The following is a 9996-nucleotide window of genomic DNA, read 5'->3' as shown; positions in this document are numbered from 1 at the left end:
TAGTTCAGAGTAACACCAGCCTTGCTCCATTATCCTTTGATTTCTTCTCCCTCTTTGTGCCATCATTGTTCTACAGATACCTCTTTATACAGTTTAAATCCACATACCTCTTAAGCCAAAGGGGATTATCGCTGGTGCTTATGCAATTGTCTTTTAAATCAGATAGCAAATATACAGACATCAAAATCATTATGTTGTAAGCCTGAAATTGATACAATGTTATACATCAATTATGTCTCAATTTTTCTGAAAATCAACAGGAAATAAACAATTACAGGAATGCCTGGGTGGCTCAGTTGGTTAAGTGTCTCCTTCAGTTCAGATCATGAACCCAGGGTCCTGGGATTGAGCCCTGCATCAGGCTGACTGCTCAATGTGGAGCCTGCTTCTCCCTCTGCCTGCTGCTCCCCCTTCTTGTGCTCTCTCTCTGTAACAAATAAATAAAATCTTTTAAAAAACAATTAATTACAAATAAGACTAAATGTGTAGTGTCTGTCATATTTATTATGTAGCTACTTTTACCATTGCTATTTATGTCTTCCTATGGATTTAAGGTACTGGGTAGAGCTTAGGCTTAGGTTTGGGACTTCAGACTCACTCAGCGACTGTGGAAAATGCTGGCCCCTTTATAAGCTAAGATGGACAAAGTCACACATAGCCTGTCCATGAGCCCAACCCGCTGGGTGTTCTAGCAGCTGCGTGAGTCACCCTTCCTGCCCACAAGTAGCATACCATACACGGAACATGCTCCAACAGGAATTTGTGGTCCTTCTGCCAGGCCAGGGTAGAAACGTGTTCTCAGACAGAGTTTATCCAATTTTACTAGTCGGGAACGTTAGATGTAGTTTCAGACCCCTTCAGACACACTGACCCTCAGTCGTCTGGGCAAATAAGCCCCTTTTCCCAGAGAGAAAGCCCTGCACATAGTCTATGGTTACTTTCTTTGAAGTTTGTTTGTTGCCAGGCGACTTGGGGAGACCCTGTGCCTCAGGGACCTCGACCCAGCCCATCCCAAGGAGTCACTGAAGGTTCTTGGTCTTGTCCTGAGAATAATTCAAGGACAGACATTCAACACAGTGGATGAATGACACAAGCAGGAAAGTTTATTAAAGAGATTCTCTCAAAATGTGAGAGCGGGAGAGAGAGTAAGAGAGAGAGAGAATGCACAGGGGTTGGGTTTCTATCATTATTGACAGTTGTTAACTAGGGGTGGAATATTTATTACTTGGTATGGTGATACAGGCTTTCCCGCTTTTTCTTCTTGTTTGGTCAGGGGTTCCTTTTCCTGGCACGCGACATCTTGGGTCTAGCTGGTTTGATCTGGGTCCTTGTGGAGTGCAACCAGGCAGGCCCCCTACATTCCTGATAGCTCCTGAGAGCTGCCCCTGACTTCCTGATTGGTAGCCTCCAGGTAGGTGGTGACAACGGATGGCTGACTCTGAAACATCTGATCTAGTTAAAGGAATGTCAGTGATGCAGCCCACTTACCGGGCATCAGGAGAGCCCTGAGCCAGACTCATAAGATATCACCAAAAGGTTGTGACTTGCATTTTAAATAACTGGAAGAATACCAGGCATACAGTGAAAAACCTAACTGTGAGAGGGACAGATAGTATTTGACATTTTGACATCGTTATCCTCCAAAATTCTTGTTGAAATCCTTAACATAAAGGTATTAGGTGAGTCGTTCAGAAGTAATTAGGATAGGAGGCTGCCCCTCACTGCTGGCTATAAAAAGAAAAGAAAGTGCTTGTTGTCTCCTGCTACAATCCACCAGGTTGAAGACACAAGGAGAAAACTGCCCTCTTCAAGCTAGGAAGGGGTCCTCACTGGACAGAGGATCTGCTGATGTTTTGATCTTGAACTCCCCAGCCTCAGGAACTATAAGAAATAGACACTTGCTTTCTCAGCTGCCTGACAAGTGCTATTCTGGTATAGCAGCCTGAGCTTTCTAAGATGGTTGGATGGAATGGGGTGGGGAGATAGCTATAAAAGTAAGGGGGGGATGCGCTGAAAAGCATTAAGTCTTCAGAGGCACTTTGAAGAGAAAAATGACATGAGAAATGTCACAGTGACACCAAAGCTTTGTTCTTAGTCTAATTTGCACAACTCAAACACCAGAACCCCAAGACTTTCTCTAATGATAAAATACTTGGCTTTTCTTGGGTTTACAAGTCTTGGCTCCATCAGGATTGCTGGACTCAAGATTGTCAACCTGTCTTTGATGACAGACCTGGTGCCCTGTGTCTCCAGGTCCTTTGATTAACCTGTGTGCACTTGGGAAGTGTGAATCTCAGTCAGATATGAGAGAAGAGATCCAGTAGACATAGAAGGGGGTGGGAAAGGGGAGAGTGGAGAAAATGTGGAAAGATGGAGGAGGAAATGGGAAGATCAGGGAGGGAAGAAGAGGCAGTGTGGGAAGACAGGAAGTTGGTGGCAGCATGGGGGAGTGGGGGAGGGGAAAGGAACTCATTTCACTGGCAACAGTCCCACTTAGACTGGAAGTGGTTTCGAGGAGAGTGGAGAGGGATTTTTTTTTAAGTGAAATTTGCTTTGTGATGTCTTCTCTCTGTCTTATCTTAAATGAGTAATCTTACCTTGAACAGGTACAAAACTCTCCCTCAGCACCACTTGCTTCTGTCAGATTCCTGCAGGACTGTCAGCCATCTTGTATGACGACATTGGGAAGTGCCCCACAACCACTTTCTGTAGTGTGCTGTCCAAGGGTGCCGCTCCTCAGGAATGTTGCCAGTATCTTATACTGCATCTTTTCTTTTGTTATTGCTGCTGCTGGTACAAGCCCAGAAGACAGTGAGCCATGAGTGTCCTGGGATCTGGGGACCTAGCTGGGGTGAGGGAAAACAGGAGAAAAGGGTTTCCCCACATTTCAAGCGAGTACCAACTTGTCCATGTATTCTGAAGGACCAGAGTCCCAGGCTAAGCATTCTCCTTGTACGGTGCTCCATGGGGCAGCTCCCCCTCTCCTGCCAGTTCCCACCTTCTATTCCAGGAAGCCACTCCTGGTTACCCCCAAGAGCCATCAGGAGTTTGGCATGTGTCCTATACTGTCTTTTTATTTTTTTTCCTTTCTGTTGAAAGTCCTGTCTGGTCAGCTAGATTTTAAGTCCCAGGAGGACAGACACTGTTTTGTAGCTTTTCTACCTAAGAACTTGACAGATGTCATTAAAAATATTTGTCATATGTATCCTCCTGGTAATAGTATGCGTCCCTGAGGGGTCTATGGTAGGTAACATCAAAGTACTTTCCTAAAGCTCAGACAGTAAAAGGTGGGGACTAAGGATCCAAAAGTGGATGGGGCTGGGATGGAGACCCCCCTCCCTCTGCAGTAAGGCTTTCAGAGGGAGTCTTGGGGCCCCAGGAGCCTTTTTCTTTCACAGATGCTCACTCTCTTTGCCTTGACCTCACTGTCACAACTCAATCCAGACCTGGAGACCGCTGGTATAAAATGCAGGGTTCAGTGGACAAAAAGCCCTTCCTTCAGTATGACAGTGACAGCAACAATTTCAGACCTTTGGGTCTCCTGGGGCAGAAGGTGAATGCCACCAAAGCATGGACAGAACTGACAGAGACACTGGAAGAGGTGGGGTAAGAGCTCAGGATGATCCTTCCTGATATAAAACTGGAGAACAGCATGACCAGGGGTGAGTAGGGGAAGGGACTGGGGAGAGGGAGACAGTCAGCAAGAGAGACAAGGAGCATGTGCAGTGTTGGGGCTCCTGTACAATAACTCAACACTGGCTCCACCTCAGAGACACACTGGACCTCATAGGAGATCATGGTGTTAAGAGTCCAAGCCGATGATTTTGTGTGTGGATTGCAGGTCCTCCCTCCCTGGACAACCAGCTGTGTTGTCAGCATGAAGCAGAACGGTGCCCCACTGCATCCTGGTGCTTCAACATCAATGGAGAGGTGGCCCTCCTCTTTGACGCTATGAGCATGACCTGGACAGTCATGAACCCTGGAGCCAGAGGCATCAAGGAGGAGTGGGAGGACAAGGGACTGTCTGACTATTTCAGGAGGATCTCCATGGGAGACTGCAATCACTGGCTCAGGGCATTCTTAGAACACTGGGAGAAAGTGCTGGAACCCCCAGGTAAATGAGCAGGGTGAGGTGGTTGCTCTCTTTAAAGGTCAAATACCTTCCTTTTCTGTGTGGATAGGAGTACGGGTGTGCAATTGGTTTGACGGATTAGTCAACTAACTGAGCTCTTGGTGGACTGGAGAGGCAGTGACCACCATAGGCCCTCCTATCGCACTCCTTTCCATTCGCCTCCCTCCACGCAGGGGCCCCCTTCCCCTATAACCAATGATCCAGTCACCTGGAACTGCTAGGTGGTCCCCGAGTCTACATTGTGCTTACAGCCTTCTCTTCTTCCTCTGTTTTACTTATCCTTTAACCAGCACAAAAGTCATGTCTGAGGAAGCCCTCCCCACCTCCCCCAGACAGAATGAAGCACCCCCAGTTCTGTCACTCTCAAAAAGCTCTGCCCACAGTGAATATGTCACACTCTTGTGATAATCAGATGGACATCAGCTGTCTCCCTCAGTAGAAATATGAGCTCCATGAGGACAGGGCACAACCCCGCATTCCTCTGTAGACCCCAGGTTCGGATAGAGTGGCTGCCACATCATGAATCAATAAATTTGGGGGTGACATGGGCTGCCTGGGGCAAGTAGGTGCTCAGGAAGGTATTTTATTATTTTTATTGAATTATAATTAACATCCAGAATATATTAATTTCACATATATAATATAATGATTCACCAATTTTATACATTACGCAGTTCTCATTGGGATAAGTGGATTCTTAAGGCCCTTTACCTGCAAGGATCCCCTCTGGCGATTCTCAAGAAGGTATTTTCTTAGGTTGAACAGGACTTTCACTTTTTGTTTGTTTTAGCACCATCAGTAAATGTCTCAGAACCCAAGTCTTCGTCCATCCGGGAAACTCCAAGGATTGTTTTAGCAATCTTCATCAGCTCAGTCTGGATCTTCTTTGGCATCTTTATGAAATAAAGTAAGTGTGCAGCAGGCTGTCTCTGGCTGTGGGAGAGGACGAAGTCTAGTAAAGACTTGGGAGAGGTGCGCCATGGGTCTCACCCAAGCTCTTGTCCACTGATCCATCTCCACGCAGAAATGATGCCCTTTCTTAGTGTTGAGCCCCACACCCCACGCTAGAGCTGTAGTTATTCTGACATGGGGGCAGATGGAGGCTGGTCCAGGTGACACAATAGTGCAGTGAGGGAAGGGGCAAAACTGTGTCTAGTCCTACAGTTGGGCGGGGTTTCAGATCCACTTCCTGGATAGAGTATTGTCTTGCTGCACTCTATCCTAGGATTCCCCCAGTTCTTTGATGAAAAAATTGTTTGATCTGTGAGGATAGTATGATGTCCTCAACAATCTTTGTAATGTCACAATAGTTGTTCTATAATCAGGGGTCTCTTCTCTGGACCAGGAGGTAGTTATAGCATTAGACCAACCCTAGCTGGCAAAAACTGACACTAATCTGACTGCCAATCCAATACATGATCTTTCACCACGGGTGGGTTTACTGAGAAGCTGATGAGTCTTCAGCTTCAGAACCCTTCCTTTAGGGGCGCCCGGGTGGCTCACTCTTTAAGAGTTTGCTTTCTGCTCTGGTCATGATCCCAGGGCCCTTGGGACCTAGCCCCGCATGGGGCTCCCTGCTCAGTGGGGAGCCTGCTTCTCCCTCTCCCACTCTACCCCCCTGCTTGTGTTCCCTGTCTCCCTCTCTGCCAAATAAGTACACAAAATCTGAAAAAAAAAACGACAAAAAAAGAACCCTTCCTTTACTCAGCCTCCTTCTCCCATGGCCCTTGAAGGGGGCCCTGCAATGTGCTGACTTGGTCATTTTGAAGAATTGGCAAAAGGAAGCTATTTGCTCACAATCATTTAGGCCTGTTCGTTTTACTCTGACGCTCTTTCCATCAGACGTTCCCTATGTCAGGTGGACCAGGAGAGGCTGCTGGCATTTTTTTTTTAATTCAGTTGAGAGGAAAATGAACTAGGGATATATTTATTTTGGCTTAATGAGAAATGTTTATGTGTTCACACACACTTCCTTGGGCGGATAAATTATTGCTGTGCGGAAACCAGAGGACCGCCCTGCCGACTGACTAGCTGTCATAACACAAAGGTACAAGGCCACATGGCAAAGTGGCATGTGGGAATTAACTTATCTGTTTATATATTAATGTGCCCTGTAGCACCTGGCTTAGTTGCAAGGATAAATAATAATGTGACATATTTACAAATGAAACACTATGGAGAAATCAATAAGGAGGGAACTGCTACACAAAACGTGAATGATTCCCGTAGATAGGAAATTCAGAGGAAAATGTCAGACACAGAAGAATATATACTCTGTGTTTCCATTTATGTAAATTTTGAAATTGGCAAAACTGATCCTCGATAATAGAAGTCAGAATAGTGGACCCTGATCGGGAAAGGATCTATAAGTTGATCTGACAGGTGATTATGCAGACGCAGTTCACCTTTAATAAAACATCAAGCTGACCATTAAAAGATTTATACACTTTACTGTATAAGAATATTACATTTCAATAAATTTTTTTTTAATTTTAAGTAGATATTTCAGTTTTCATTAATGTCTTGACAAGGTGGTAGTTTTCTTGTCATGAATATCCTTAATGGTGAATTAAGTTATAAATACATTATACATTTTTTTCTGAATAGAATCAGATATATATACAGTGAAAAACAGAGACTCAGATGGACAGAGAGAATATGATAACACGCCAGACAGCATCAGAGCCCACTGACTAGTCCCCTACCTATATCACTGCTCTAACCATTCCAAATTTATTTCTTTCTCCCATCGCTGTCATCATCCTCATAATGTCCTCCCCAGGTTCACCCAGACCTCACAAACCGAAGTGTAGCAATTTAGAAAAGTTGGCAGCTCTGGGGTTAAAGTCAAAGTTCCTGGGGCTCTCTGTGGAGTCCAAAGTTAAGATTCTTTCTTATTTTTTTTTTAAGATTGTATTTGTTTATTTGAGAGAGAGAGAACATGTGTGTGTGTGAGAGAGAGAGAGAGGGACAGAGACGGGCACGGGAGCAGAGGGAGAGGCAGACAGAGAAACAAACTCCTCACTGAAGCAGGGAGCCTGACATGGGGCTCAATCCCAAGCCCTGGGATCATGACCCAAGCCAAAGGCAGACGCTTGACCGACGGAGCCACCCAGGCCCTTCCAAAGATACGATTTTGATGACAAAAATAACCCACTCCATCTATGGTTCAACAAGGAGCAATGTTACTGCTGTAGGAAATGATTCAGCTCTTTGAGAGTTCAAAAGAACACTAATGTTCAGTCTTCTCATTTAAAAAAAAATTATTTTTTATATTTTTAAAAGATTTTATTTATTTATTTGAGCAAGAGAGCAAGTAAAAGAGAGCATGAGAGGGGAGAAGGTCAGAGGGAGAAGTAAACCCCCGTGGAGCTGGAAGCCAGATGCGGGACCTGATCCAGGGACCGTGGTATCATGACCTGAGCCAAAGACAGCCGCCCAACCAACTGAGCCACGCAGGGCTCAGGGCTCAGGGCCACGCAGGGCTCAGGGCCCCCATAAGAACTTTAAAAAAAAAAAAAAAAGATTTTATTTATTTATTTGACAGACAGAGATCACAAATAGGCAGAGAGTGGGGCAGGAGCAGACTCTCTGCTGAGCAGAGAGCTTGATGCAGGCCACCTGAGCTGAAGCCAGAGGCTTAACCCACTTAACCCGAGGGATCATTGGTCCGTCAGGAGCAGGGGTGACAATCTGGACTCGAAGTTGGCATCTGAAGGATGTTGAGGCAGGAAGCCTTGTAGGATTGACCCCTCGAACTGTGGGATCTAATGCCATTTCCACATAATCCGTGTCAGAATGGAATTAAATTGTAAGCTACCTGGCTATTGTCTGGAGAATTGCTTGTTGGGGCTGGGATGCCCTTTTTTCCTCCATCAGAGGAATTGAGTGCAAAACCTTTTTAGTGGAACTTTGTTGCAGCAAGCCTAGCAAATAGACACGCGGGACATACAAAAACTAAAGGCACAGGCATCCCTAAGGTCTCAAAAGATGATTGCAACAACACCCTGGAATGTCTTGGTAAACCAGAGGCAATGGTGGAGCTGACAGGCAAGTGAACTTGTGCAAAAGGGAGGGTGAGGGAGTGAGCAATAGAGGGCTTTGCTGGTGGTTTCCCTCTGGGAGCCAGGCAGTTCCCACACACTGTCCCTGTCCCTTCCCCATCACACCCCTCAGACCCTCCCTCCCCCACACCCCGCCCACCATTCCTTGAGGCCAATGGCCTACCTACCGACCTCATCACAGTGTGGGAGGTAAGGTTATGTAATTGTTTCTGTATTATAGGTAAACGGCCTGTGCTTTAAAGAGAGTAGGTGCTTGCCCCAAGGCCACACGACTAGCAAGTATTGGCCTAGGTGTTGCTGTCCAAGAGTTTGAGACTGTGCTATATTAAGCAGGTTAAGTTGCATGAGAGATGAGCCAGTTTCTAAATACCTGAAGGACTGCCACTTGGCAGGAGGTAGGGATTGCTCTGAGAGACCCCAGAAAATGAACTAGGACAAGTACAGAGCGATTAGAACTGAATATAAGGAAAAACATTTCTTTCTTTTTTTTTTTTTTTTAATTTGACAGACAGAGATCGCAAGTAGGCAGAGAGGCAGGCAGAAAGAAGGGGAAGCAGGCTCCCTGCTGAGCAGAGAGCCTAATGCAGGGCTCGATCCCAGGACCCTGGGATCATGACCTGAGCTGAAGGCAGACGCTTAAACCCACTGAGCCACCCAGGTGCCCCAGGAAAAACATTTCTAATGACTATAATAGAGTTGCCCAGAAATGGACTGGCTTTGCTATGTGAAGTAGGGTATTCCCAACCACTGTAACTCGGGGATAGTCACAGCATACGCGGCGCAAGGTTCTTGTAAGTCAGGAAGTCAGCGTTTGTGTAGAACTCAAAAACAGTTCTTGGCAGTCCCCAACACAACACTTCTTATAAGTGTCTCTTAAGTTTAAAATAAAAATCAAAAGAAATGTCTAAGCAAACATTGGGCATTGACTTAGTCAGTGATTAGACAACTTTCCAGGAATTTCCTCAGCTCCTTACCACTGCCTTTGTCTCACTCCATCCTCAGTGGGGGAAGGAAGGCAGGGCCAGAAGCCTTCATGTTTCACCTTCATGTTCTCTGCACCTCAGTCACGACCCCTGGGAGGATGGGGGGGACAGAGGACCAAACCGGACTCAACAGAACCTCCCTCCTGGGACCAACTGTCGCTGACTCAGTTTCTGTACCTTCCTGGAATTGAGGTGAAGTAAACTCAGGCTTTGCACAAAGAGGGCAGAAAAGGCCAGACTGAGAGAAGCAGGAGTCATGGGCGCAGACAGAGGTGGACATCCAAGACTGCTTGGTCCTAGAAGGGAGAAATATTCCCTGGGAGACCAGCTGCCAGGTTGCTCAGAGCTCTCCGACTTTGTGTCTAGGCCATCCTTCAGGCCCAGCGGCTCATCTGCCCTACCTCTGAGTCATCTCACAGGTTTATGCACAATGGCTCTTTTACCTCGAGCCTCCCAGAGATTTAATCAGGCCAGACCTGGATCATTTGCCTGTGTAAGGGCCTATATAGCCAGAGCGGCTCCATCTGGTTAAACAGTGATTTTGTTGTTTATGCAGTAAAACTTAGACTGACCCTGCCCCCTCCCTCCAGGGGAACTTTCTTAAAAGCAAGTCCGGGAAACCAGTCCCAGGTAACAAAGCCCAAATACAAGGGTGGGTCAGGCCAGGTGGAGACACCCAGTCAGTGGGGCGGCAAACTATGTCCCTAGCTACCAAGGAGTGTGGGCCCTGTCTTTTGGGCGCATTTTGGATGCCAATTCTGACCAAGGTGATAGGCTAGTTCAAATAGCTACTATGGGGTGAATTGTAATTCAACTG

At 46.3% G+C, this 9996-nt stretch overlaps 1 protein-coding gene across 1 annotated transcript; it reads left to right on the top strand.

The window, feature by feature from the left end:
• Window positions 1-3398: 3398 nt before the first annotated feature.
• Window positions 3399-4114, top strand: LOC116863172 (retinoic acid early transcript 1E-like; the record flags this gene model as incomplete). The annotated part of the gene is given in 2 exon segments (XM_032850668.1): window positions 3399-3662; window positions 3842-4114. Coding segments are annotated over 2 exon segments (537 nt in total), but the record flags the coding sequence as incomplete, so codon positions are not given.
• Window positions 4115-9996: the final 5882 nt, after the last annotated feature.

This window comes from Lontra canadensis, unplaced genomic scaffold (genome assembly GCF_010015895.1).
Source record: "Lontra canadensis isolate GAN:19392208 unplaced genomic scaffold, GSC_riverotter_1.0 scaffold646, whole genome shotgun sequence".
NCBI lineage: Eukaryota > Metazoa > Chordata > Mammalia > Carnivora > Mustelidae > Lontra > Lontra canadensis.
Note: the sequence above shows the minus strand (reverse complement) of the source record. Positions and strands in the feature narration are given on the sequence as shown.